General features: G+C 61.9%; 2 protein-coding genes across 4 annotated transcripts; one reads left to right on the top strand and one right to left on the bottom strand.

Annotated features, from left to right (window-relative positions):
• Nucleotides 1–1,721: 1,721 nt before the first annotated feature.
• On the top strand, nt 1,722–10,483 carry LOC120863709 (CACN subunit beta associated regulatory protein). 2 transcript variants are annotated; one of them, XM_040240211.1, is made up of 10 exons: nt 1,722–1,774; nt 3,530–3,635; nt 3,721–3,860; nt 4,082–4,146; nt 4,494–4,638; nt 4,798–4,969; nt 5,199–5,336; nt 5,770–5,980; nt 7,177–7,360; nt 8,433–10,483. In XM_040240211.1, exons 2-10 carry the CDS (start codon nt 3,537–3,539, stop codon nt 9,499–9,501), a joined length of 2,223 nt encoding a protein of 740 aa, XP_040096145.1. In that variant the 5' UTR covers nt 1,722–1,774; nt 3,530–3,536; the 3' UTR covers nt 9,502–10,483. The 2 variants fall into 2 exon arrangements, with proteins under 2 accessions (XP_040096145.1, XP_040096146.1); XM_040240212.1 differs by lacking the exons at nt 1,722–1,774; nt 3,530–3,635; nt 3,721–3,860 and adding an exon at nt 4,258–4,306 and having other exon boundaries at nt 3,871–4,146.
• Nucleotides 10,312–27,518, bottom strand: STK11 (serine/threonine kinase 11). 2 transcript variants are annotated; one of them, XM_040240213.1, is made up of 10 exons: nt 26,493–27,518; nt 18,909–18,992; nt 18,248–18,337; nt 17,637–17,769; nt 17,417–17,553; nt 16,596–16,723; nt 14,630–14,831; nt 14,254–14,447; nt 12,144–12,362; nt 10,312–11,356 (listed from the first exon to the last, which is right to left on the bottom strand). In XM_040240213.1, the coding sequence occupies exons 1-9, from the start codon at nt 26,780–26,782 to the stop codon at nt 12,160–12,162; spliced, it is 1,461 nt and encodes a 486-aa protein (XP_040096147.1). In that variant the 5' UTR covers nt 26,783–27,518; the 3' UTR covers nt 10,312–11,356; nt 12,144–12,159. The 2 variants fall into 2 exon arrangements, with proteins under 2 accessions (XP_040096147.1, XP_040096148.1); XM_040240214.1 differs by having other exon boundaries at nt 14,630–14,687; nt 26,493–27,510.
• Nucleotides 27,519–27,554: the final 36 nt, after the last annotated feature.

Here is a 27,554-nt window from a genome sequence, read left to right on the forward strand (position 1 = left end):
GAGGCCCGAGACCTGGGGCCCAGACCCTCGCCAGACCCTCTAGACCAGCGCTGTTAAGGGCTCCTAGGGAGTTGGTCCCTATGCGTTGGGCATCCTAGCCCTAGTTGGATGTTCGCAGAGGGAACCTGTACTCTGATTTCTTAGGGGTGCGTCCTGTCCACGTGCCTCTCGGAGCTCTGGATCCTACTGGAATGGAGGCCTATTCTAATCCGCGCCTCAAACCCATCTACTGGACTGATCTCTAATTCCCCTTCCAGAGTTGCCAAGGGGACGGGGCTACCTGTTATCTAGGTCCCAAACCTGGGGTTATCCTCGAATTCTCAGCTGGACCGGTCAACAAGGGTCCTCCACCCAACTCTGCCACTGCAGCTATTATTGGCTTGGATGACCCCACGTCTCCTTCCTGGCCTCACCACAGTGCCTTGTCCACGCACAGCCAAGAGGGACAATATCACTCCTGTCTTGGGAACCACAAACTGGCTTTCCCCTGCTCCTCGGGCATGTTCATCTTCAGCCCACACACTCTGGGATCTCAGGGACTTCGCACATGCATTTCACACGTGCCCAGAGCCAGCCTTCCTGGGTAGTTGTCCCCCTGACTGCCCCTTGTCCTCCTTTGGCAGTGTTCCCCTTTCATCCACTGAGCACGCATGTTCCCTCCACTGTGCTCCCCCCGGGGATATGCTCAGGGACCCAACACAAATGAACTCTTGCTCTGGGAGGTCAGGAGGCAGAGGTGAGCAGGGACACAACACACAGGAACTAGCAGCAGGCAACGACATGCAGGGCCTTGAAGAGAAGCCAAGTGTAGCAGGGCATGGGAACATGGGGTGGGAGTAAGAGCTGAAGGAAGCAAGGCAGGGAGCAGGTCGTTCAGGCCCGGCAGCTGCCGGTACAGAAGCCCTGAGGGTGGAATGGTCCTTCCACTTTCACTGCACAGGAAAGCGGAGCCATTGAGCTGTATTGAACACAAGGCCGGGCAAATGGATGGGACCCCAGCCAGGCTGGTGGTAGCTTGATGACCTTAGCATCTAAAAGGATGATGCATAGCTGTCTGAGAAAGAGCAGCTTTGGGGCTGACCTGACATCGAGTTTCAGCAGGGTAGTCCTGTTTGGTGGCACTCACAATAGGTTGGGTTCCATTATCTCTGCTAGTCTTAACAAGGCGACTCTGACAGTGCAGCCCACACAAGGGAAGAAAGATGGACACGTGCCCCGGAGCTCCCTGGCTGTGCACCCAATAGGCTCCCAAACTGGGAAAGCCATCGACGGGGAGTCTGTGCACCCCCAGGATACTGGGCTAGGGGGAGTCGTGCGCCCCAGGACCAACACCCCTTTGATTCCCCCGTCCCCTGGGATCCAGGGGAAGGGTCGAGGAATCGTGCGCCGTGGACCTGGAAAGGAGATTCCGCTGCCTCTGGAGAGGGCGGCTCCGCGTGGGGAGGGGGCGCCCGGGAGCGTAGGCTCCGCCCCCCGCCCCCTCCGGAAGGGAAGGAGAGGCGGAGGCCGGCGCGGAGCAAGCAAGCGAGACGCGGTGGCTAGCGCAGTGGGGGCGGCCGGCCGGGGACCGGGCGGCACCGAGCGGGTCGGAGCTGGCTAGCAGCCAACGTGATCACGTGTGCAGCCCCTCCTCTCGCGCCTACCTCCCCCGCGCGCCGCGTTCTCCATTCATAAATTCTCCTCCTGCTACCGCGGCTACCGGGCGCCGGAGCCAGCCGGGAGCGCCGCGCAACCGCCTGCCCGCCACCCATGGGCCACGCACCCCGGCGCTGAGGTAGGCGCGCGCGGGCCTGGGGTTGCACTGGGTCGGGCGGGGGACAGGGCGAGGCCGCATGTTTACCTCTGGCTAGAGATCTCCGGCCCTTGCTTGGGAGGCGGCGAGACCGGAGGCTGGGAGCGGAGGAGCCGTGGTCGGCGTGTGGGCTAACCTTCGGCGCTCTGCACCCGGACTTCAGCGCCCGGGATAGGGACCCTCGCCCACGCCCTCCCCAGCCTGTTTCCCCTTGAGAGATTCGGCCAGAGCCGTGGCATTTCCGCCCCCTGGCTTAGCCCGAGGTTGAGACAAGCACGAAGTCGGTTATCTGCATTTCACTTCTCGCCATCCCCATCTCCGGGGCCGATTGGGGACGCGGGGGTGGGCGCAGTGGCGAGACCGATCCGGAGGGTGGCCTGTGGCCAACCTCCGCCCTAGGTTCACGTCCCCGACTGCCCCCTAGAAGCCCACCTCCCTTCCCCCTTGGCCTCCTACTGTCTTTCCTGGTCTCCTGTCAACGTCCCTGTGCCTCTGCCACCTCCTCCTCTAGCCTGAACTCATTTCCCGACCTACATAAAAGGGGCCCCCTCCCCCATGGATGCAGGGGACCCGCGACCAGCCTCTGACCCGAAGTGCCGAGGACACCTGGCTTTTGCCAGGCCCCTCCCCTGCTATGGGCCTCGGTACCCTCCTCCCCTCGTCCAGTAGGGTGAAAACCCCGATGGATTGGGGGCGCTGGAACCTGTGCACAGTCTCTCCCATTCCTGTGGGCAGGGGCCGCGCGCAGTGCCCACTCAGAGCTGCTGGTCATCCTTGCCCCGGACTCCGTTCCCTGACATTCCAGAGTGCGGCCGCCGGTCCTTCCCACCCGGAGGGCGCGTTGGGGAGGGCGGTCAGGTGCAACGTCCGGGCAGTCCCTCTGCTGAGATCTGAGACCCTTCCTGTCTCGGCGCCCCCAGCGTCAGGCAGACGTGGAGCCGGCCGGCTCCGGCAGGGAGGGATGCGGCGGGGGCACGCGGGCGGCCGGCACCGGCGGGCGGCCGGCACCGGCGGGCGGCGGCGGCAGCAGCCATCTTGCCGCCCCGGGCTGGCTCCAGCCGCCCCTGTAGGAGGCCTCCCTCCCCCGCGCCCCCTCCCCTCCCCAATGCTCCCTGGCAACCCGCCTCCCCTCCCCCCCTCCAGCTCGGCCTGCTAGCTCAGTCACCATGGGAACCAGATTCTTGAGGGTTGGGAACAGATGCGCCTCCTTTGGCCTTGTCACTCCCACTAGCGCTGGGCGGAGTGAGTCCTGAACCTCTTGGAGTCGTGACCTGGGGGTCCCGGGGCTCGGCCTCTCCGCCCCCTCCCCTGGCTGGACAGCCTCGCGGATGGTCCGAGTCCCGGCTATTTTGGAAGCCGTCTCCTGGGGCCGAGGTAGCCCCTCCCGCTCCCCGGATGGGGCAGGCCGGACCCCTGGGGTCTGGCGATAGTGAGCTGATTCGGGTCTCAGTTTCCTCTTTCCTGGGCAGGGCTCCCAGCCCGCGCCACCTTGCCGGGCCGGCCCCACCGGCTGGGGAAGTTGGCTCTAGGTACGCACGCGCCTCCTCCTTTTCAAAGATGGGGACATGGAGGTCTGATCCGAGCCGGTGGGGGCTGCCTCGGGGCTCCCCCACCACCACCACTCTGTGAGTCACCGCCCTGTGTGGGCCCCTGCTCCCGCTCCCAGGAAGGAAGGTGGGAGGGGGGACTCTGGAGCTGAGCAGGCCCTGCCTCCGCCCCCCCCACCCCTCCTCCTAGCCTCATCATGCAGCCCACGGCCACCATGGCCACGGCCGCCGCCTCCACCACCTCGGCCACGGTTGCCCTGACCACGACGTGGGACAACGCCACGGATCACCCTACAGTGAGTGAGGGATGGGGGGAAGGGGGGGGAGGGCTGCCAGAGGTCATGCCCACTGGCCCTGACCCCTGGCCTGCTGGCCCCGCAGGCAGAGCCCGGCCCAGTCCTGGACAGCTATCTGCTGCTGATGGTGGTGATGGCACTCTTTGTTGGGGGCGCCCTCGCGGTGCTGTCGGGTGCACTGCTGCTCTGCAGGCGCTGCTGGGAGGCGCACCGACGCCTCCACAGGTGTGCAGTCCCCTCCCCACCCCCCACCCTCGGGAACTGGGACAGGTCACCATGAGAGCCCCCCTAAGAGCAGGTGCAGGCATGCAGGCATACTTCTAAAGGACAGTGCCCAGGCTCCTGTGAGCTCGGGATGCTGCCTGTTGGGAGCTCTGCTGGGGCCCCAGGGAGGGCAGCCAGTCTGGGTCCTCAGGCCCACTGTGCTCTCTCACTGTGCTCCCCAGAGCCCCAGAGGAAGCAGAGAAGACCACCACCACCTACCTGGACAACGGTGCCCACCCTGCCCAAGGTGAGGCCCCCTGCCAGGCCCTGTCCCAGCCTGTCTACCCACACCTGGCCACCCCGCAGCTGCCCCCCTTGGGCCGCCTGACCATCTGTGTCTGTCTGTCTCCCCCACCAGACTGGGCGCGGCTCGATTCCGACTCATCTCTGTTTCCTTAAGCCCACGCGTAGGTGCTCACAGGCGCGTGCTGCGTGAGTGAGTGTGTGAGCGGATGAGCGAGTGCCCGTCCACCCTCCCACCCTGCCCCGCCCCTGGTGGTTAGCCGGGCCCTCTGTGCTCCCTTCCCAACTACTCCCCTCCCTAGCTGCTTGCCGGCCCACTTGTGGCCCACCCTCTCTTGGCTCTCCTCGCAGACCCTGAGTTCAGGGGGGAGGATCCGGAGGGTCAAGACACCGAGACCCAGCGCTTCTTGTCCACCAGCTCCACCGGCCGCCGGGTGTCCTTCAATGAAGCAGCCCTGTTTGAGCAGAGTCGGAAGGCGCAGGACAAGGGCCGCCGGTAAGGAGGGCCAGTGCAGCGGCTAACCTGGGAATTCGCCTTGCTGCCCCCGCCCTCCCCAGCACCTGGTGGGCAGTGACAGTGGGGCTGGAGAGGGCACTGGAGTGTGTGGGGGGCCCCCAGCTTGCCCAAGGTGACAGGCAGGCGCGCTGGGCGCAGGTACACCCTGACGGAGGGGGACTTCCACCACCTGAAGAATGCCCGCCTTACCCACCTGCACCTGCCGCCCCTCAAGATCGTCACCATTCACGAATGCGACTCTGGCGAGGCCAGTGCAACTGCCACACCACACCCCACGGTTGCCCCCAAAGCCAGCCTTGCCATATTCCAGGTGAGTCAGGTGTCAGGTGGCCCGGAGCTCAGGGTTGGGACCCCAACCCCACCCCTACCCAGCAGGCACCACCTTGCCCACCCACACCCTCCCCCAGCTGTGCCCCTCACCTCAGGGTGGGAAGTGGGGCCTGGCCAGGTCCAGTGGGTGAGGGTCCAGCATGCCCCATCACCCACCCGTGCTCTTTGACCTGTCACTGCTTCCTCCTTCCCCCGGCTCTGTCCCACAGCCCCCGGGGAAGGCCCTCACCGGCCGCTCCGTGGGCCCCAGCTCCGCCCTGCCAGGTGACCCCTACAACTCGGCCGTGGGCCCTGCCAACTTCGGGATCAGCCCCTCGGCCTCCAGTGACTCCGGGGAAGGCAGCTCGGTGAGGCCTCCCCCCCATCCTCTGTCCCCATCCAGCATGGGTCAGCCTATGGGCCTCTACCTGGTCCCCGCCCTGGGAGGAAGAGGGGCAGGTTATACATGGGACCCACATGCACCTGGCTCACCTCCTCCAGGGTTGTCCAGCAGCTGGAGAGGGCATGGTCAGGACCATCCCAGGCTGTGGGACAGGACACCCCCTACCCTGTCCTGTTCTGGGCTGGGCAAGACAGAGCTGGCCTGTGCCTGGAGAGCCTCTCAGGCAGGGTCTGGGAGTTGGGAGGCCCAGCCCCCCTGGTTTAGCACGGCCCCCACCCAGCCCCAGCTCTCTGCTCTTCCTCTGCCCTCCAAGTGAGTGACAGGTGGCCCAAGCAAGGTGAGCACTTGGGCAGCAGGGAGGAGTCAGCAGGTCTCAGAGCATCTCTCTTCTCTCACAGCTGGACACTGGGGCCAGGAGCACCAAGCCTGGTGTGCAGGGGGCTGCAGCAGGGCCTGGGGAGGCGGGCCCAGGCTCTGGGCCAGGCCCCGTTCTGCAGTTCTTCACCCGCCTGAGGCGCCATGCTAGCCTGGACGGGGCCAGCCCCTATTTCAAGGTCAAGAAATGGAAACTGGAGCCCAGCCAGCGGGCATCCAGTCTGGACACAAGAGGTGAGCTGCAGCCCCTGGTGGGGAGTGAGTCCCAGGGGGATGTGGAGCAGCAAGTGGCTCTGCACCATTGGGAGTGGGGGGAGGTGGTCCCCAGTCCCCACCCCAGACTGGCCAGCATCATCTGCTCACCAGTGGGCATCTGGCCCACGAGCTGGTCAGGAGGATGACCTGGGGCTTCACACAGTGCCCCAGTAAAGCCAAGGCTTGTCCAGCTGGAGCGGACAACAGTGAGCTTCTCCCGTGAGGCCTCGTACAGTGTGTTTCTGGCACTGTAGTCAGTTTGCTGTGCTAGTGAGAGATGTATTAGAGATGTGCTAGATAACATGTACTATAGTATGGCTGCGTGCCAGTAAAACTTTATTTACAACCTCAAGTGGTGGGCCTTTGATGCTGCAGACCCCTGCTCATGGTGCCCTGGACTCAGGGCTTCTAAACCTCAACCCAAGGGCCATGCAGGTGGGGGAGTGGCGGTGGGCGGTGTGGCACCAACTCCCGGGACCAATGCTGCTCACGAGCTCAGCAGGGCCAGGCTGCTAGGGCACCTACTGCCCTGGGTCCCAGTGCCAGGAGAGGCAGGGTGAGGGGATTAGGGACAGCACAAGTCCCCTTGTTGGAGCCAGGCTCCAGCACCATGGGGCGAGGGAGGGCTTATTTCTGGTTTAGTGCTCCTGGCTGGGAAGGGGAGGGGAGGGCTTGTCCTGCTGCCCCACTGGGAGCCTAGGTGGAGCCTGTAATTCCAGAGGTGATTATAGGCAAATGCACGCAGGAAGCACGCAGAACCTGTCTGCTGGGTTACTACCATCCGCACCCCTGAGGCTCTACCACCAGGTCTCCCTGGCCCACCAGTGAGGCAGGATCTGGACCTGGCAGGAGAGAGCGTCACCTCTCCCCCTCCCCTGTACCTCACTTGGCCCTACCTTCGCCCTTCAGCCAGGTCGTGTCTTACCTGATGACCAGGACAAGTCCTAACTGTGGCCACACCTGCCTGCTGCCTTGGCACCTCACGCATGCCCACCCTGGCTGCCGGGCTTGGTCTTGGTCTTCCGGCCCTTGGCACCTTGGTTTCCCAGCTGTACCACAGGGTGGGATAGACACTCACCTGGCCCAGGCTGGTGTCTGCTGGCCTGGCTCAGATGTGGGCAGTGGGCCTGGTGCCAGGAGGGGCTTAGGCAGGTGGTCGGTTTTCCTTTGCACAGGCTCCCCCAAGCGACACCACTTCCAGCGGCAGCGGGCAGCCAGCGAGAGCATGGAGCAAGAGGAAGGGGATGCCCCCCACGTGGACTTCATCCAGTACATTGCCAGCGCAGGCGACACCATGGTCTTCCCAAGCCCCCGTCCCTTTCTGGCCAGCCCCACCAGCCCGCCCCCCAGTCTCGGCAGGTATTTTTCAGTAGATAGAGGTGCTGGGGTGGACCTGTGGGCCCCTGTCCCATCCCATCCCTCATAGGTGGCCCCGAGGATGGGCGGTCGAGTCCCTCTGGCTCCACAGTCTCCTGGAGGCTGCCTCACTGGGGCCATCTCTCCAGCACGGACCACAGAAGGGAAGTGGGAGAGAACCACTGCTTCCTGCTGAAGCCTAGGGCATGAAGGTCTCTGTTGTGGACCCAGGGTACCTCCCACTTGCTGGTGCTCCTGGGGCTGGACAGCTGCTACTCAGAAACTGTTGTGACCACTTCTGGGGGTGCCACCCTCTCCCCCAGCCCAAGGGCAACTCTCAGGAAACTCTGGGCCCCTGTCAGCAGGATGGACAACTGGACCCAAGGAGCAGGGCAGGCTTCCAAGTCCTGGGTGCTTCCTGGTTGGGGAGATCAACACTTTCTATGTGTTATCTTCCTCCTGGGTCCCTGTCAATCTGTGGTGGGGGAGCTGAGGTGGCCCCCTGGGGGGGTCACCCAGGTGTCCAGGCTCAGTTGGACTCCACTTGGTCCAATCCACCCCCAGCAACCGCTTGGTACACGAAGTTCTTATTAAGAAGCCATCTCCTGAGAAGAGCCTTAACTCTTTCAGGGTGAGGGGCCAACCCCCTGCACTGCCGGCAGATGCCCTGGTCACATTTTCTTTTAACATTTTATTTATTTTTAATTGAAGGATAATCGCTTTACAATATCGTGTTGGTTTCTGCCATACATCGGCATGAGTCAGCCATAGATATACATATTATACATATATCCCCTCCCTCTTGAACCTCCCTCCCATCTCTCCTGTAAGGCCCTGTTTGAACTGGCAGGCGGCAGGACAGCTCCGGGTTAACCCAAGAGCATCCAGGCCAAAGTGGACGGGCAGCACTCAGAAACATCATCTTCCACAGCCCGGCCAAGCCTGGAGGGTTCCCACCTGTGCCTATCCTCCTGGACCGAGAAGCAGGGTGGTCAGGAGGAGGCGGGGAGGGGACACGGGGCCGGGGGGAAGGAGGGGGCCCAATGCAGCCTCCTGACTGCGGCCTGGTTTGCAGGCTAGAGGCAGCCGAGGAGGTGAGCGCCGCAGGAGGAGCGAGCCCTGAGTCCCCCCTAGAGCGTGGCATCATCGCGGGAACTGAACAGCTACAAGACTCAGATGGAGAGCGAGACGCAGGGCTCGAGCAGGCCCCGACCATCTACCGCGATATCTGGAGTTTGCGCGCCTCGCTCGAGCTGCACGCGGCTGCCTCTTCAGACCACAGCAGCAGCGGCAACGACCGTGACTCGGTGCGCAGTGGCGACAGCTCGGGCTCGGGCTCCGGGGGCGCCGCACCCGTCTTTCCACCGTCCTCGCCGCCACCAACACCCACGCCGCGGCCGGCAGATGGAGAGACGGGCGGACCACGCAAGCTGCTGCAGATGGACAGCGGCTATGCCAGCATCGAAGGCCGCGGCGTGGGGGATGATGGGCCCCCCAGCGCGCCCGAGAAGCGCTCCTCCTTTACGAGTGCGGGCCGCGAGGCCACTGTGGGCTGCAGCTTCGAGAGCCCCGCGCCAGAGACACCCGTCCGTCCCCGCAGCCCGCGTGCCTGGCCTCGCCGCGCTCCGCGCCGTGACTACAGCATCGACGAGAAGACAGACGCGCTATTCCACGAGTTTCTACGCCACGACCCACACTTTGACGACGCCCTGTCTGCCACAGCGCGCCATAGGGCGCGCGCGCACCCGCACCCCCACCCCCATGCACGCAAGCAGTGGCAGCAGCGGGGCCGGCAGCACAGCGACCCTGGAGCACGCGCTGCGCCCTCCACCCCATCCACGGCCCAATCTGGTGCCCCCCGCCCCGCACGCGCACCCCTGCGCCGCGGAGACAGTGTCGACTGCCCACCTGACAGCAGAGCAGGCGACGACCCGGCCACGTCCTCCATCCCCGTCATCGAGGAGGAACCCGGTGGTGGATGCCCGGGGTCCGGCCTGTGCGCTGGGACCCCGGGTGCGCTGCTGGACAAGCTGGCGGCCAGCCTCGATGACAGGCTCTTCCCGCCACGGCTGACCCAGCCGGTCGCCGTGGCCCCTGCGTTGGCCACGGCCGCGCCCACGTCCCCTGACCACAGCCCGGTCTAAGCCTGCGCCCTGCGCCCACCTCGTCAGCTTATTCCGCACCGGCGGGGCCCCGGTGCCGGACATACCTGGGGTGTGACGCCCCGGCGCGCCTGAGCTGGGACCGCGGGCCTGGAGCACCAGCGCGGTTCCCCAGGCGCCCCAACGAGCGCACGCACAGTCCCCTCCAGGCACTTCATAGAGTCGATTAGAGGGAGTGTGGCAGATTCTCACCTTGGGGTCCTGAGGGCCACATTCAACTTCCCTTGGCCCCAGACTGTAGCCTCGGGGTGTTGATGGGGGTTGCCAAGCACACGGCGCCGCGTCTCTGGCACATAGCTACGGAAAGCGCATACGCAGGGCTTGCATCCAGACGGTGTGATACGGGACTATTGCGCAACACGCATGCGCACAGCGCCTCTTCCAGAGACCAATGAGGCCTCGAGATTCGCTCGAAGCCTACGCGCCGCAATTCACGCCAAGACACAAGCGCAGGGACCGCAGGGCGCCGAAACTCATCTCTTGATTGAGCCGTCCCTCGCTGGGAGGTTAGCTTGGGGCCGCAGCCACCAACCCTTCGAAGCCGTTTACCTCACCGCGGCGAGTGCTCGCGGCAGTCCGCACCCCCCCCCACACCCCCCCCCCCCCCCAGCAATAACCGCTGCCACCGCCCGCAGCCCTGCACTTGCCTCCCACTTCGCTCCTTCCCAGTGTCTGCACCCTACAGCCGCCCTCCGCATGTTGAGCGGGCCACACGCCCCGTAACCGCTTCGTCCAAAGAGCCGCCAGGACCCACCAGTCAGTGTTTGAGACATAAAACCCAAATGGTCAAGGTTTCAAGTTTCCCAAGCTTTATTTATTGCCAAAATACGGGGCAGCCCTCGCCAGCGGCCGAGTCGCCCTGCCCTGCCCCGCCCCTCCTTCCGAAGCTTCCTGCAGTCTGTGTACCATCCAGTGATGGAGTTTGTGTTTTGTTTTCTGGTTGATTATAAACATTTACTGCATACTCTTGCTTGCTCTGGGTTGTTTCTGGGGACCCGAGAGCGCAGACATCTTGGGGAGAAGGGGATGAGGAACCCTCTAGCCACGATGCTGTGAAGCTGTGGGCCCTGGGCTGAGCAGAGGGGCCTGGGGAGCTTTGGGGAGGCTGGGCTCCCACTGAGAGCAGAGAAATCCAGCATGGCTAGAAGCAAATATGCCTAAGAGGCCCAGGTCTCCAGCAGGTAGCCCGGCCAGCCCCTCCACTGTGGGACCCACAAAGGGACCCAGGCTCAGGCTCAGATCCCCTGACAGCATTCTGCCACCCATAGTCCCCAAACATCCCTCACAACCACAGCTCAAATCCACCTGTTTTATTTTTTGTTTAAAAAATAAAAATGAAAAGGAACCAACCAAACAACAAACACAAGGAGGCCACCTGGTTCCCTTGGGCATGGGCATGCATCTGGGTCGGCAGGCCTGTGCGTCATGCCCATCCCGCTGCAGCTGTGGTTGATATGAACACATCACCAGGTGTGGGAGGTGCTAACCAGTGGCAGAGTAAAAAGAGGAGTTGGGGTGGACGAGAACCAGTAGTCTCAACGTAAAGTGCATGGCGAAGGCTGGCATGGGGCCACACCGGGCCCTCTCCCTCCTCCCCTAGCTGGGGGAAGGGGCTCAGCACAGGATTGCAGTCAGCAGGAGGTCGTGTCCACTGGCCACCGAGGGAGGGCCAGATCCCAGTCCCTGCTGTCCCCCAGCCATAGCCCTCCAGGACCCTCTGGCTTCCAGAGGAGCAGTCAGCATGGAGGGCGCTGTGGCAGCCTTCCTGGGCGGTGGGCAGCAGACCAGCTGTCGACGGGAAGACTGAGCAGGACCTGGCCGGGCTCCTGGGGACGGACTGAGACCAGGACACAGGTGGGTCACTTCTAGGCCAAGCAAGGTCCTGTATCACAGGCAGCATGCTCTCCCTGGATCCCTCCAGAGGGTGGGGAAACGGAGACCTAGTCACGCAGTGCTGTCAGACAGCTCCACTGGCCAGGGAGAGCTGTGCTGCCTCAACGGGCCACCCCAGGAATCTCTGGTCGCCTGGTGGGATTAAGTAGGGCCCTTGTGCCACAGATCCAGGCCTCCCTGCAAAGAGCTTCTACCCTACCTGACTGGTTCTGATACCGGCAGTAAATTCTGTGGGGGCCATTTCAGGGGCAGCTCTCGGGGAGAGGCGGCATGGATGGACAGGGGCTGGACCCTCAGGCCCCCAACCCACTGCTCATATCCTGAGTGGCAATGGGGGTGAAGCAACCGTGAGGCCCACCCAAAACGCCCTTTGTGGACTGGGTGGTCAGGGCTGGGAGGAGGGAACAGGGAGAACAAACGACCACCTCAGTCAGAGCACAGCCCCCTGCACACCCCCCACTCCCCAAACTCCTCCAATGCCAGGAGCAGCCTGGGCTGGACAGGAGGCAAGCCCCTCGGGTCTGCAAAACAGGCTGTCAGCTTGAGGGGCCCTCCTCCTGCACATACAACCCCCAAGCCCCCACCCCACACCAAGTAGCCAGTGTTCTGCAGAAAGTGACTTCCTTCAACTTCAACCCAGACCCCAGGAACAGTGACACAAACCAAGACAGTAGTGTCCACGATGTGCCCTCCACCCCCCCCGGAACCCTCTGGTCCCGGTCCCATCCTACCTGCGGGCAGCCACCCTCACTGCTGTTTGCAGGCCGACAGCCGGCGGATCTTGCTGCTGGCTGAGCAGGCCTTGCGGGCAGGGTTGGAGGCGGCGCTGGCCCGGCGCTCTGCCCTCGACCTGGTATTCAGCTGGGTGGTGTCGGTGCCATTCACACACACAGCCTTGGGAAGGACCCGGTTCTGTGTGCTCCGCCCAGCCTCCTCCTCCAGAACCTGACCTTCAAGGGGAGAGGGCCAGAGTGCGCTGACTGGGGATCCCAAAGCACACACACTCTGCATCATTCCTGCCCGGACCCAGGGCCCCCACCACCTGTCCCATCTGACCTGCCACAGGACCTCATCCAGGGAACGGGAGGGCGGGCCTTTGAACCAACTGACCAGAGTAAGCCCACGCTCACCTGCCCGTTCAGCTGTGAGCAGGGCTCCGCACTCAGGTGAGTGGGAATGTGGTGGAGGACCAGAGGCCTGGGACCCGAGCCTCAGCTCTCTCACCTGGGTGAAGGCCAGAGCCCACTGGGCCCTGTGGAACACAAGGGGCTGTACTCGGGCCAAACATGAGACTCGATATCTCTCTCTAAACAGCCCACCCTGGCTCTCCATGCCAGGCACGAAAGAAGACAGAGGCAGGTTCGGGCGCCTTCCATACCCCATGCCTTCCTGCACAGCCTGCCAGCCCTCATCGGGTCCTGGGGCCCTGCTGCATGCCGGCTGAGGGAGGGGTGCAGGAGCCCATGCTGACCACAGCACACCCTCCTCCCGTGGATAACAGGAAACCACCACAGCTGCCTCAAGCCTGTCTGGTCCTCACATAGGAATGAGTTTCCACCAGCCGCATCTAGGGCCTGACTCGGCCTCTGGATCTTGCTGGAAGCCCGCTAGGCATGTGTACAGGCAGCAACTCAGGTGAGAACTCAAGAGCATGGCAAGGTGGGCGGGTGTCAGGAGCCTGCTCTAATGGGGGAGGGGGCTGAAAGGGTGCCGAGTACCACAGCGCTGCTCAGACCACCAGGGTTCAGCCTCCAGCACAGCAACCAGAGCTGGGGGGTGGCCGGCAGGCAAGGAATCTGCTCCACTTGCCCTCAAGGCACCAAGGGCACTGGCCCAAGCAAAACCTGTCAGGGTGGGTGGCAGGACAAGGGACAAACCAGGGAGACCCTGGTGAGCATAAGATGGGACTGGAGCAGAAGCAGCCCCAACACAGCCTGCCGTTGGCCTAGGGCAGTTCGGCAAGGGGCAGCTGCCTGATCCCGATGCATGCTTGTCCCCCATCTGGAGTAGGGACATTTCTGGGCTAGGGGTCTAGCTTGGACCCAGATAACTGCTCTTGGACAAACATTCCATACCCAGGAAAAGTAGCCCAGGCCTCTGGCATAGGCCTGAAGGGTCAGCGTGTAGTCAGTGCCCAGCGGGGCTTGGGGGGCCCAGCAGGGTCCACACTCAGCCAGCCAGACACCTGTCCCAGAGCCCCAGTGCCTCCCAAGGAGAACACCTTGATCCTATCCTGCCTGACTTTGGACTGGGCTGTGGCCGAGGTTCCCAGAGCAGGGTCTCTGACCTGACCCCAAGACCCCAGTGGGAAATGGCTACAGCCAGCCACCATGAGCACCAGAGGCCTGACATATCCTGGGAGTTTGGGTCTATGCCCACAGCCCACCCTGGCTCTTTCTGTAGAAAACACCCAAGCCCTGGCCGACGAGCCAGAAGGAGGTAAGCAGGACCTCACACACGATGCAGGCAGACCTTTATGCAGAGCTAGTGGAACCAGCCCCAGGGCAGCACAGAACGGCGGACGGGGTGGCGGGGCAGTGGCCCAGCCTCCCTCAGACCCTGGGCAGGGTCAGCGAGAGCCCATGGTGCACAGGGCGCGGGCAGGGTGGTGCTACACTAGGGCCTGGGCTCTGCCTGGAGCTCTTCCAAGGCCCTGGCCTCAGCTTCCTCTCCAGAAAGTTCTGAGCACGGGCTCTCCCGTGGGCCTCTCTCTCTAAGCCCTGCCTCAGACGCCTCCTCGCCACCTGGGGAAGAAGGCCAGGCATCAGCAGGGCACTGGCGCCAAGAGGGCCACCGGACCCTCGGGCAGAGCCCCCAGCCCTCCCCTCGATCGGGGCTCACCGGGCACTGTGAAGTCCTGAGTGTAGATGACGTCGTCCTCAATGTCGAAGAGCTCGTCGTCCACGTCATCGGCACAGCCGTGCAGGTCCTCCAGGTAGGGCATCACTGTCATGCCCCGCCACCGGTCCTTGCAGTCCGCACTGGGCGGGATGGGCACCGGCTGCTCCGCTGGTGGGTGCTTCTTCCGGAACCAGCTGTGGGAGCGGGGCATCAGGGTGTCCAGGCTGGCTCCCCACATGGGCCCACCCTCAATTCCCACAGAGAACTACGTAGCATGCAGAGATGGAGAAGGGTGGGGCCAACAGGAGAGACTGAGCAGGCAACATCCCTGAACCTCGCTCTCCCCCTCCAGCACCCAGCCGGGCCAGGGACTCACCTGTGCTGCCGGATCTGCTGTATGGAGAACCGCTTGGCCGGCTCATACTCCAGCATCCCTGCCAGGAGACCAGCCGGGGGCGGGGTCAGCGCGGGCAGAGGCCCCGCCCCTGCCTGGGAGGGGTGGGGGCGGAGGGTGTGGCGCGTGTGAGCGGAGCCCCGCCCCCGCTGCAAAGCGAGGTCAGGAAGGAGACCGGAGCAGGCTGGAACACAGGACAAGAGCCCACCCCAGGGATCCTGAACCTGTCCACACGTCCCAGGAAGACAAAGCACAGGGGTCGACCCTGCAGTGCCCGCCCGGCTCCGGCCAGCAAAGCTGGTGACCGGCAATTCCTGCCGGAACCCCAAATCCCCAAGGCGGCAGCAGGAGAACCAGGGGCCTCCAGAGGGACACACCCTAGAACCTGTGTGAAGGCCTTTGGCCGGGACCCGGACATGCAGAAGGGGCAAGGCAGCCCTGTAGGTCTTGCTGGACTTTGTTCTCAGAAAAGTGCAACTTTGGGATGCTGGCACTCAGAGCTGAGCCTGAGTGGTGCAGAAGAGGAAAGGTCATGGTCACAGCCCTGTTGTGGGAGCGCGAGGGCAGGGCTGGGGCTGTGTTCCAGAGACCTGTGGGCAGGAGGCTTGCCGCCCAGCTATGCAAGACCTCTAGGCAGGCCCAGGCAGAGAGGACAGGACACTGCTTGGACCTGGGGCACAGGGACACCAATGCCCTCCGCCATCTCATCAGCCAGACTTAGGGCTGCTTCTTACTTATTTGGTTGCGCTAGGTCTTAGGTGAGGCATGAGATCTAGTTCCCTGACCAGAGACTGAGCCAGGGCCCCCTGCATTGGGAACTTGCAGTTGGAACCACAGGACCAGCAGGGAAGTCCCCCAAACTTGGGACTGTTTCAAGTGTTTACGACAGTGAAGGCAATAAAAGGTCATCATCTGTGTCACTGGAGCAAAGAAAACTTAAAACTGAGAGAACTCCAACCCATCAGTCCCCATTGAAGGAAGGAGGGTCTGAAACATCAGTCCTTGCTGGGGGTTTGTGTGTGTTGGGGGGGTTGGGCCATGAGCCTTCAAGAACACTTGGGCAGGGAGGGCGGGGACCCCAGTGCCTGGCTGCCAGGGTGGCCCTGATGTGGAGGGCAGGACTGGGTTGCACCACTGCAGAGCACTTGAACTGCAGCTGCTCAGCTTCACTTCACCTTCACTAACAACCAGAGAACTGGCGTGACTCCATCATCAGGAGGCTCCGGAGCCATACAGGACTGTGAAGCTGCTTGTTCATCTGTAGACCACATACAGGCTAAAGCACGGATTAGGTGTCCGGCACAAGCCTGGCGTCAGGTCAGTTACACAAGGCCCGGGGTCTGTGGGCAGAGGACCTAGGATGGTACCAGTCACACAGGCGATATCCTGGATGTGCTGTCATCAAAACTAACTTCACCAGGGAGCTCCCTGCCAGTCCAGGAGTGAAGACCCTGCGCTTTCACTGCTGTGGACCTGGGTGCAATCCCTGGTCAGGGAGTAGGATCCCATAAGCCACGTGTGGTGTACAAAAACAAAACACTACAGCCCAACCCCAGGATGCTGGTGTGGCTTTATGGGGGCCACTTTGGGTCAGGCCCCTGTGTGCGGGGACAGTGCCACCTGCTGAGCAGCCTGGGAACTGCAGCAGAAAGAGGTCCTGCAGGAGACCACCCCCCTCACTGTTACTTCCTGTAGGGATGGGTAATCAGGACAGGGTGGAACCAAGACCCAGGGCAGGTGGCAGAGCCCAAAGGAGTCAGCGACCCCTCCCACGCTCCACTCAGGCTGCTCTCCAAGCCTGGCTAGGCTGTGCCCACCTCCCATATGGGAGGGCGGGGGTAGGCGGCTGCAGCACAGAGATGGCTCCACTCTCAAGAGGCCAGTGGTCTATGGAAGACCCTTGCGTGCCCCCACACCTGCAGCCTGGCCTTCACCCTGAGGGCCTCACCTCTGAGCAGGTCTGAGAGTGGGGGCCCACAGTCCCCCGGGATGGTGTAGTCCCCCTTCCCGATGTTCTCAAACAGCTTGTAGATGTTGTCGCCCTCGAACGGGTACAGGCCTGTTGTGATGTTGTAGCTGTGGCCCGGGAGGACAGACCAGTCAGAGCCTGCCCTGTGGCCCTGGAGCCTCTGCCACACTCCCCCACCCCCACTGCACATACACACCCCCCACCCCCTGCAAGGATCGGATGTGAGGACGATGGTCTGAACACACGGTGCTACTGGCTCACTGTGAAGACACGGAAAGCCACTGGACTGCGCGCTCTAACAGGATGGGTCAGGGGACATCTGTCAATGAGCTCTCAGTGGAATAAAACAGATGCTTCTTCGCCCAGACCACTGGCTGCCCCATGGGGCTGCAGCGCCAACTCGCCTTGGCAGGAGAACACAGGCCCCCTCGCTGCTGCTGGGATTATGGAGGGATAGACGCCTGCAAGGCAGTCTGGGTGGGAGCCAAGCATCACTGGTGACTCATGGTATCTAACTCAACCCCAGGAGTCAGGACAGAAAGCCTCGCACGAACAGCGATGGGTGACTCGCGCCGGGGAACACCAGCACAAGACCGAGGTGGGCAAGAGAACAGCTGGTCCCAGTGCATGTGCCCCTCCCCACAGGAGTTCCTGACCCTGGCTCCATGGCTTCCCCAGACACAGGGGACCTGCCAGGAGGGGCAGGTCGTGAAGGCCTGGAGTCTGAACCGAGTGCCTGGGGCTGGGGTGGGTGAGGTAGAGAGACCCTGGGCTAAAGGGACCAGGCCCAGGGAACTTACAGCGTGACTCCCGCTGACCAGATGTCCACCTTGAAGCCAGAGAAGGTGTCCAGGCCATTGGCGATCTCAGGTGGCTGGAATGCTGGAGAGCCCTGGCTGGTCCGGCACGTGTCATCCTCAGCAAACGGGTGCAGTGCCTGTGGCAGCGCCAGGTAGCCCTTAGGAAGTGGCCCCAGGGGCTGGACCCTATGCCCCGTCCGCCCTGGGGACCCCCACGCACCTCAGCCACACCCAGGTCAGAGATCTTGAGCGTGCCACCAGTGGTGAGCAGCAGGTTGCCGGGCTTGATGTCCTTGTGCACGATGCCCTGGCTGTGCAGGTACTCCAGGCCGTCCACCAGCTGGCAGAAGTACCTGCGGGCACAGCTCTGTGACCACCACCCAGGGCCAGCCACCTGGGCTGTGCCGTCACCCCAGTCTCTGGCCTGGAAAGAGCCATGCTGCTCACCGCCCCTGCCCCGTCCCCTCCTACCACAGGCCAGCTGGTCCTACAAGCAACTGGGGGCTGACTCTCCAGGAGAACTTGGCCTCGGGGCAGTGAGGCCCAGTCAGGGGCTCCCCCAGCACCAGGAGGCCCCACAGCCTCAGGCAACAGGCATGCAGGGCAGTGCATGTGCAGAGAGGAGCCGGTGGGCTGCCGCAGGGCACGCACAGCAGCCAGGCTACACAGTCGCAAACTGGGCACCAAAGCCCTGAGTTTTAAAACACACTTGAACTTCCATCTCACTCATGCTCAGAATAAGCTCTCTGAACATAGGACCAGGTCCTTTAAGGCCCTGGCCCTGAGTGACCTGCAGGGGCAGGGGCACCGGCAGGGCTCAAGCTCACTCACCCATGGGCCTGGCACACAGGGAAGCGTTTCTCGGGCACGCTGTCCAGCATCTCCTGCATGCCACACACGCAGTACTCCATCACCATGTACGTGGGCTGTGCTAAGGAAAATATGCAGCAAGCACCCTGCTCTGGACAGGACAGACCCTGGGACACAGACAAATGCTGGGGGTGGGCTGCACCAGTGCAGTGAGCGGGAGCACCCAGGAGGGATCATGGGCACTGCAGTGGATCCCCACCCCTCCACGGATCCTCCAGGGCCTTCCTGTGGAGCTCTGTGCCACCTCTGGGCTCAGCCCACACAGCCCAGCATGAAGGCCCCTGGTTGTTCCATCCCAAGGAGGAGCTTAAGCCTCGCCCCCCAGGAGAGCGAGGGATAGAGGCCCATGAGGGCCCTGGGGAAGAGAAGGCTGGAGTTGTGGCGGGGAGGGGGAGGGAGTGAGGAAGGGTGGGAGCCAGGGTCAGGTCGAGGCCCCCCAGCCACACCTCTTTGTGGAGAAGAGCCCAGTCATTCTGGATCCAGTGGGTCAGGGACAGACCCCTCAGCAGGACCGCAGGACCCCAGGCCCCTAGACCTGGCCTCTGGGAGTCGCAGCCCAAGAGGAGAGGGGAAGGCCAAGGAGACTGCCAATATGCCCACCTCCCCACCCCCTGCAGGATATATCTTCTGCTTCTCCTCGTTGTACAGCACATCCACTAACTGGATGACGTTCCTGTGCCGCAGCCTCCTCAGCAGCTGGATCTCCCTGGATAGAGGACGGGTAGTCAGCCGAGTCCTGGCAGCCCGGCCGCACCCACCATGTGGAAGGCACCGCACGGACGGTGCCAGGTCTGCCAGAGCCCAGCAGGGCTTCAACACAGCAACAAGACCAGGGACGTCCAACACTTGGACTGAAGATGCACGGAGACCACAGCAAGGGCGCACAGGGGCAGCACAAGGGGTGTGGGAGCTGGGACTCCAGCCCTCTTCACCCCCACCCGGTTGCCAGTGCAGCTCCTGAGGATTCTCTGCAGGAGCTGGTGGTAGGCAAGAAGAAAAAGTCAGAGGTCTGTGAAGAGGCTTCGCAGAATGCTAAACAGTCACCAACTGACCCAGCACCTCCACTCAGGGTATGTGCCTTGGAGGACTGAGAACACGCGACCTGTGCACATATACTCATGGCAGCACCATTCATGGAAGCCCAAGGGTGAACACATTGCCAGTGTCCCTCCACACCCAGGAGCATCCCTCAGCCCTGAAAAGGAGAGAAGCCCTGACACTTGCTACCACGTAGACGGACCCTGAGAACACAATGCTTGGTGAGAGAAGCAGACACAGGACACGCAGGGTGTGATCCCACTGATGGGAAATGTCCAGAACAGGCTGATCCACAGACACAGAGAGTGGGTTCCTGGTTGTCAGGGGCTGGGGAGAGGATAGGGTGACAGAGGAGACAGGGCTTCTTTTTGTGGTGATGGAATGTCCTGGACCTACGCAGAGATGACCATTACTAAAAAGATACCAAGTGCCACAAAACTGCATGATATGTGAGTGATACCTCAATAAAGGTTTTGTAAAGTCCTCACCAGAAGTCCATGTGTGATACACAAGAACATCAGGGCAGATGAGGGCCTGTCCTCTTGAGACTCGGCTCCCACCCCTCCCACTGTCCACATTTCATGAAAAGGTCAGCTATTCCAGAAAACCCACACCCCACCTTCACAGACCAGTGCACGATCCTGGGCCCTCATAGTGTAAGTCCTCCTTCCACGCGGATCATGGCCCGGCACCCCAGAACCAGTGTGCAGGAGGCCCTCCACTCGCAGGAGGAAACACAGCTTCACAATGGCTTCTTGCAAGCCCACGGGCTGCTCCGTCCCTGCCCAGGGTCCCCTCCAGGCCAAGAGGCTGCACATCTAAATTCTCCTCTGAACTGAAGCGGGGGGAGGTGACTCAGAGGCTGGGCCCCGGGTTCACACCATCTGACCACCGGGTGTTTAGCCTGCTGTCCAGCGTGAGCAGGGACCACACACACAGCAGCTCCACCTGGGCACTGACCCTGGCTGTGCAGGCTCTATGGGTATATGGGGAGCAGGATCTGATGTGAAGAGTCCCCCTACATTGTGACACATAACCATGATGTCTCCCAGTATCTCTGGGTGTCCCTGGGGACAAGGCAGTGTGGTGAGTCCTGGTGGGTGGGAGCAGACTCCCCAGCCTGGCTCTGGCAGGGCCTCCCTCAACCTGCCCAGCTTGGACCCACTGTGGACCAGTAGGTCCCACTCATTCCTGCAATGGGCCTTCGCAGGCTGCTGTGTGCCAGGCACTTGGTCCGTGAGCACCCTGTCCTGGGGGTCCCCTTAGACACTCCAGGCCCACCAGCACTCATCGGCAGTGGCCCTGTGCTCCCAGGCTTCCTTCCCCCATCACCTCAGAGCTCTGACTCCCAGCCTGCTGCCAGCTCCCCAGGGCCAGAGTTCAACCGTGGTGACTCAGGGCCCCTCCCCTGCCTATAAGTTCTCCACCCCTTCTATCCGACAGAGAGGTAGACACCCCGGGCTGCCCAAATGGAAGCCTTTGTCCTGCCAGTTGTGACGAGGCCTAAGGGGTCTCTGCCGTGTGCTGCCTGGTTGGAGTATACAGCACCTCCTTGCAGAGGTGCCAGGAGAGAGGGCCCCAGGAAGGGGTCCCGGGGCAGCTCCCTCAGTGTCTGATGCCTGCTGGGCTAACTGGCCAGCAAGGGCACCCACCGCAGGGATGGGATTTGCAGCCCCAGAGGGGAAAGTGGCACATGGCGGCAAGCTCAGTAGAGAGCCCACAGGCTGGCGGGGGGGGGGGGGGGGATAGGACACAGGGCCCAGTGCAGACCGAACTCCTGAGGCATGGAGACAGCTCAGGTGACCATCCCCATCAGCCTTCCTGCTGGACACGGGAGGGGAGACATGAGGGAGGGCCCAACCCAGACCGTGACTCCCGTGGCAACAGGAGAGCCCAGGTGAACGTCTGTCCCCTCTCCATCCAAAGAGACACTACATAAACCCACGTGTGGAGACAAGGAGCCCTTTACACCTGAGCCAACACGTGGCCACCTCGGGGAGGCAGGCGTCACAGCCTGGTTTCAAGCAGCAGCCACCAGTCCCAGTGTGCAAAGTCTCCAAACTTGGATGTGGCTGCCAACCACATGCGCGGTGGTGCTCGCCCCAGGCCTGCCCAGGCGTGAACAAGCCCAGGTTCTGCCTTCTGTGCCATGAGTACCCATCCCAGGACCATCCACCCAGCTGAGCCTCCCCTTCCGCCCACTGCCACAGGGGCAAGACTCCTCTGCAGGAAAAATTTAATGCGGGAGCGACCCCCAGGCAGTGGACAGCACTACCCCCCACCCCACGTCAGGAAAGCCCGCTCTGGAGGGAGGGCCCTATGCAGGGCCCTCAATCAACATGATCACAGCCTCCCAAGGGAGTGAGCCTACTGTCAACACCAAGAAGGGGCAACACAACACCAGGGAAGAGGCCACGGTGTCAAACTCTAAGAGAAGGGAACTGCACACCCACAAGGCCAGGACCGTGGCGGAGACAGCACAGACACACACTCCGAGTGAGTGAGGGGATGCAGGAGGATCCCTGAAACATGCACTGCAGGGGCCAAGATGTTCTCGTCACCTAGGAATAGCACCACTGGCCAGAGAAAAAGAAAACCATTATTTAAAGAAAGAGGAAAGCTGGGCGCTCAGCCAGGATGCAGGAAGTGAAATGAGAGGAAGCAAGCCTTCCGGTCCAGCTGCAGTTGCTCAGGGCGGGCATCGCAGGGACCTGCCTGTGGTGCTGGGAGCAGAGTGGACCTGGGGTGGGCTTGCTGATCGTGCACAAACAGAGGGCAAAGAGCCAGGTCCTAAAGCACTGGAGTTCAGAGAGAAGGGCAGCTGCCCCCATGGCTACCCACCTCACGGCCCCGGGACCTGCCACCTCGTTCCCTCTATAGACACTGACGAGTCCACAGAGAGCAAGGAAGGGGTGATGGCTGCTCTGGCCGAGGGACACTGAGCAAGACCCCCTCACCCCTCGGTCCTTCTGCTGATGCTTCCAATCATGTGGCGAGGGGCAAGAGACGAAAATGTGGAGAAACTCAAGAAAAGTGAAGTTCAACACAAACGTGTGCTTGCACAACTGCTGAGCAGCACAATTCCTAATGGGCATCAGCAGGGGATGACCCATATGTCCACTGATGGGGATGGATACACGTCAACACACATTGGTAACAGGAGTAGATGACCCACACATCCACTGATGGGGTCAGATACACATGCCCCCCCCCCCCACACACACGGGCAGCATCAGAAGCTCTGACACTTGCTACCACGTGGACGCACCTGAGACCACCAGAGGAGCAAACACAGAACACAGAACACATAGCGTGTGATTACACTGATGGGAAACGTCCAGAACATGCCGATCCACAAACACAGAGAGTGGGTTCCTGGTTGTCAGAGGCTGCGAGGGGGAGCAGAGGTGACTGCTGATGGGGATGGGGCTTCCTTTTGGGACATGGATTGTTCCGGAACTAGAGATAGGTTGTGGTCGCACACTCCAGGAAAGTACCTGACCCTGAGTTACCTGCTCAGAGCTGAGTTTCACATCATGTAAAACGTCTCACTAAAGCTGTTCAGAGAACATGCCACCTACAGCTGTGTAGTAGACACACGATAATGGGCGACTGGGCTGTGACTTCTAACAGACTTCTGGGTGAGGGGCCAGCGTCCCCCACGCCCCAACCTGGGGTGTACCTATGGCCCCCGGGCTCCACTGCATATAGTCACCCCTCAGTCAGGATGTAAAATGAGATCCTGGGTACCTCAAGTAGCAGCCGTGCCCTGGTGATGCCAGCTGGCCTCAGGGAGGAAGCTTTATCAATACCTGCGCAGTGGGGGTACCAGCAGATGCCAGGACCTGGCAGAGGCCACTTGGGATGGGAACGAGGGCCAGGAAAGTCCAGGCTAGGCTACAATCCCAATCACTCACCCTCGGGTCCAAGAGCCCACCAGTCACCACTGCTAGCCTGGAGACTGGCACTGGGCACTTGGGCCAGGACGCAAGGCAAGAGCACCAGGAACGCTGATGAGGAAGGAGGCTGGCAGGACCCCAAGTTGCCAGTCCCGGCTCTGCACAGCTCACCAAGCACATGCATCTGGCACACAGCAGGCACAGGCCCTGAGCTGCACTCTTACAGAAGGAACGTGGGGCGGGAGCATGGAGACTGTCCCTGCTTCTCAACAGCTGATGGAAAAGCCCAAAAGAATAGGACCTTGTGACAGGTGAGAATCCTGTGAGTTGGGCCCACCTGCCCTCCCAGGGGTTGGGGCAGAGGGGTATGTACCCACCATCTGTACAGGCATGAAGCCCCAGGGCTGCCCCCGGCCAGGGAGGCAGCAGCGTGGCCTCTGTGGCTGACCAGAAAAACAAGCAGATACAACTTACATGGAAAATGACCCTTTTCATTAAAAAGTCCTTGGATTGGTAAAGAGAAGTTTGAAGATGTCAGTGTTAAGACGACGACTACTTTCTTTTTCACTTCTTGATGTTTTTCTGAATCTTCCTATTTTACAACAAGAACAAGTTAGCAGGACGTCCCTGGCAGTCCAGTGGCTAAGATTCCAAGCTCCTAATGCAGGGGGTCCAGGTTCCATCCCTGGGTCGGGAAGATCCCCTGGAGAAGGGCATGGCAATACCCTCCAGTAGAAAACCCATGAACAGAGAAGCCTGGCAGGCTACAGTCCATAAGGTCACACAGAGTCAGACACGACTGAGTGACTTACACACATAAAAAAAAGAACAAAGAGGGACAAACACAAACCACAGCAGCCCTCCTGGGAGGAGCCACAGGAGGGGAGACTTCCTCTGTCACACACTGCATTTCTTAAGGAATGCATCCCATCCCAACTGGAGCTGCGGGACTCCTGAGGCTTGTCTGGAAAGTTCCGGACACTTCACTCCATGAGAAGAGTCTGGAGTTGAGTTTATTAAGTCTCTCCAAGACAAAGGAGCCTTTTTTCTCCCTTGTAGCTGCCTGCTGGCAAGGCTGACCCAGAAGCCTGGATCTTGGGGCCCTGCTTGAGCGCCTGCACAGAGCGCGTATCGTCAGGATTCAGGACAAGGGAACAGGGTGCTCAGAGCAGGGCTCACCCTCACGACATTCAGAAAGGAGGTGCGGGGATTCTAACCTGAAGGCACACACCCAGCAGGCCTTTCCAGCATCAGCCCACAGGTGGCCGGCCGGCACGGGGCCAGAGCTGAGCTCCAAGAGGGGGAGATCTGTGCCTCTGGGGCTGAGATGGACAAAAGGGCCCGACCCTGCAGCTGCGGCACCTCACAGCGACCCCCAGGCTGCTGTGGATGCCAACCACCCTGCCTCCCCAGGCTCAGTCTCCCCAAGGTTTCCTCCAATGGACACTGTCTCCAAAGTTCCTGAGACCACAGCTGATTGCTCAGGAAACCAGAACTGGGAGCTGTGATCTTCCGTTGGGTGGCCAAGCAGGAGGGAATCCTGGATGGTGATCGCCCTCTATCTTGACCTCGGGCACATACATTTGCAGATGGGGAGGGGCTTCCTCAGGTGTGCGTCACCCTTTGGAAGAACTGGGCACTCACCCACCTGACACCTCTCCCTCATTTCAGCGTGGGGCATCTGCAGATGTTCCGGGTGCACGACCCTGGTCCCCCACTTTCTCTGAAGCCCTCAGGATGGCCAGCAGTGGCCCTAACCAAATATCAATTGGTGCTGGAAATGAGCCTGGCCCCTCCCAGCTTGGGATGCGGTAGAGCATAAGGCACCAGACACTGGGGTGACCTGAGCCAACTCCATCCAGAAGGGCTTGTCCAGGCTGGAAGAGTTCAGCACCCCACTCCTGGGACAGACCAAGGGATAAAGCCTAAGATGAGCCAGGAGGACAAGGACCAGCCCTGGAGAAAATGTGTGTGTGTGGGGATTCCCTTTCTGCCAGCAGCATCCAGAAGCCCACTGCCCCTCAAACTGCAGTGGTGGCCAACTGGTAGCCTGAGGGTCACCTCTCCCCCAAACACTTCTGGATTAAGGAGAAAAGGTGACTCAGAGAAACAGGGAGTGGGGATTGGATCAGAAGTGTGGCCTAACTTAGCCTGCAGGAGGGCACTGGCACCCACTGTCCCCTGGCCTGTCTCACCCAGGACACTAGTGGCCCCTGCCTAACCCTCACCACGCAGGTGGCAGATGGGCACAGAGAACTGGGTGGGCTGGCCCTGGGACGCCTGGTCCTGCCGTTGCTGGGGGTCCGTGGCTGGGGCACGGTCCGCAGCCGGTCTGGCCCCACTGCCCTGCTCTCCAGGTGTCCCACAGCAGACAGAAGCAGCTGGGCACTCACTGTCAAACTGCCCGGAGAGCAGGGGGGCTGGGAGGAGCGGTGAGAGTGATCAGGGAGCAGCACTCCCAGGACCGGCCAAGGTCACCAGCCAGTCCTGCCGCCTGGCCCGTTAGATAGAGCCCTGGGCTGGGGTAGGGTGGGATCCCCAGGCAGCAGAGATAAGGAGAGGGTGTCCCCTCCCAGAACCAGCAAAAAGGACGGAGGCAGGGCTCCCACCGCCTTGGGGATGCCTATGGCCAGACAGGCGCGTGAAAAAAATCTGTGTAAAAAGTTTGTCTGGACACAAGCCGACCCCCATTTCTCAGGAGCCACCGAGCCTGCAAGTCGTGGATGTGTCCTGTGGCACATCCCAGGCGAGTGAGAAAGGGCCAAGTTCCCCCCTGCAGACTGATAAACCGGTGCAAACAATTATTTTTGGCAACCGCAGCGTCGCCCTCCAACAGGGTAAACAAATGGCGTGTTCCGGCCCTAGTAACAGCCTCACGCTGGAAGGAAACCTGCCGGCGGCAGACAGAGCCCTTTCGGAACCCAACTGCTTTTGGTTTTCCTTAGCCAAACCAACGCTGGCCGCCTCCGCCCGGTACCTGAGCCCTCCGGACAGCTAAGAGGGCACAGGGAGAGAGGGGCGCCCCCTTCCGAGGAGGGCCCCGCAGCAGCTGAGAGCGCAGGACGCCCAGCCGCAACGAGCGATCCTGACTTTACCTAAGTCCCCCAAGAGATGCCCACGACTGGTCATCTGGCTGGTCGACTCGGGTGCTTAAGGAAACGGAGGACGGAAGAAAGTAACCGAGAGGAGAAGGGAAGAGGAAGGGAGGGAAGGGGGAAGAAGGGGACCGCCCTGCGGCGCGCGTCCCCACCCAGGAAGCCCGCACTTACTTCTTCACGTTGGCCTCCCCGTTGGGGATCCTCCGCAACTTCTTCTTCTTGAGGATTTTGACGGCTCTTCTGCACAATGTCTCCGAGTCCAGCACCTCCTTCACCTTGCCGTACGACCCCTCCCCCAGCAGGTCCCCCATCAGGTACTTTCCGATGAGCTTGGCCCGCTTGCGGCGGGGCTGGTAGATGACCTCGGTGGAGTCGATCCGGTGGATGAATGTGTCCATCCCCACCGACATCAGCTCGCCCTCTGTAAACATACCCAGTTGCTGCGGGTCCGCCACCTCCATCCTGAACTCCAGGCCTCCGACTCCGGCCGGCGGTCCCTTATCCCCTTTGTGAACTTCGCGGGGAGCGGTTCTTCCTTTTGTTTCTCCCCACCTCCGTCCCGCCTCAGAATTCCCTTCTCCAAAATTTAAAGTCAACAAAATCGAAAAAATAAGAGAGAAAAAGAGGAAAAAATAATAATAATAAAGGAAAACCCTCTTGGAAAAGAAACGATTGTACTAAACGTAAGTTCAAAAGGCGCGGCTGGTCCAGAGCCCGGGCAGCCGGGCGTGCGCAGCGTCCCAAGTTTGGGGGCCGCCCGACCTCGGAGCTTTGGGGCGGGCAGGCGCGTCCACGGGGGCCCTCGGGAGGCCGGTGGGGCTGGGAAGTGCTAGGTCATCCTCCAGGGACTTTAGACCCTCGAACGAACACGGACGCGGCCGGGCCGAGTCTTCTCCGCTCCGTCCATTACCAGCGGGCCATGGCGCGCGCCCGGGTCCCCGCGCAGGCCAGCTCTGGGGCTCCCAGAGCTGGGCAGGTGAGCTTTGCCGGGAGCAGGGCGCGCAGCTCGGGGGCGTCTCCCGCAGTCCGGGGCGCCTGAGACGCCAGCAGGTGCGTATCCGGAGCGCGCGGGGCACCTTCGTCCAGCTCGGCCGGCTCCCGCCAGCGCCGGGGCTGCCCGGGGCCCGCCGGCTGCAAGAAGTAAGGCTCGTCCGAACCAGCCGCCGCTCGGGCGCCCGCACACCGGCCCGGGACACCGAGCGACCGCGCGGGCCCGGCGGGCGCCCCACCCCA

This window comes from Oryx dammah, unplaced genomic scaffold (assembly GCF_014754425.2).
Source record: "Oryx dammah isolate SB20612 unplaced genomic scaffold, SCBI_Odam_1.1 HiC_scaffold_5, whole genome shotgun sequence".
NCBI classification, from domain to species: Eukaryota; Metazoa; Chordata; class Mammalia; order Artiodactyla; family Bovidae; genus Oryx; species Oryx dammah.

Bases quoted from the DNA above. Each gene is read 5' to 3' on its own strand.
- LOC120863709 (XM_040240211.1), top strand. From the start codon at position 3,537: ATGCAGCCCACGGCCACCATGGCCACGGCCGCCGCCTCCACCACCTCG. The intron at 3,636-3,720 runs GTGAGTGAGGGA...CTGGCCCCGCAG, and splicing joins ACGCCACGGATCACCCTACA to GCAGAGCCCGGCCCAGTCCT. The intron at 7,361-8,432 runs GTATTTTTCAGT...CCTGGTTTGCAG, and splicing joins CCGCCCCCCAGTCTCGGCAG to GCTAGAGGCAGCCGAGGAGG.
- STK11 (XM_040240213.1), bottom strand. From the start codon at position 26,782: ATGGAGGTGGCGGACCCGCAGCAACTGGGTATGTTTACAGAGGGCGAG. The intron at 18,993-26,492 runs GTAAGTGCGGGC...TCCTCTATCCAG, and splicing joins GGGGAGGCCAACGTGAAGAA to GGAGATCCAGCTGCTGAGGA. The intron at 16,724-17,416 runs GTAAGTTCCCTG...CCCGGGCCACAG, and splicing joins TGGTCAGCGGGAGTCACGCT to CTACAACATCACAACAGGCC.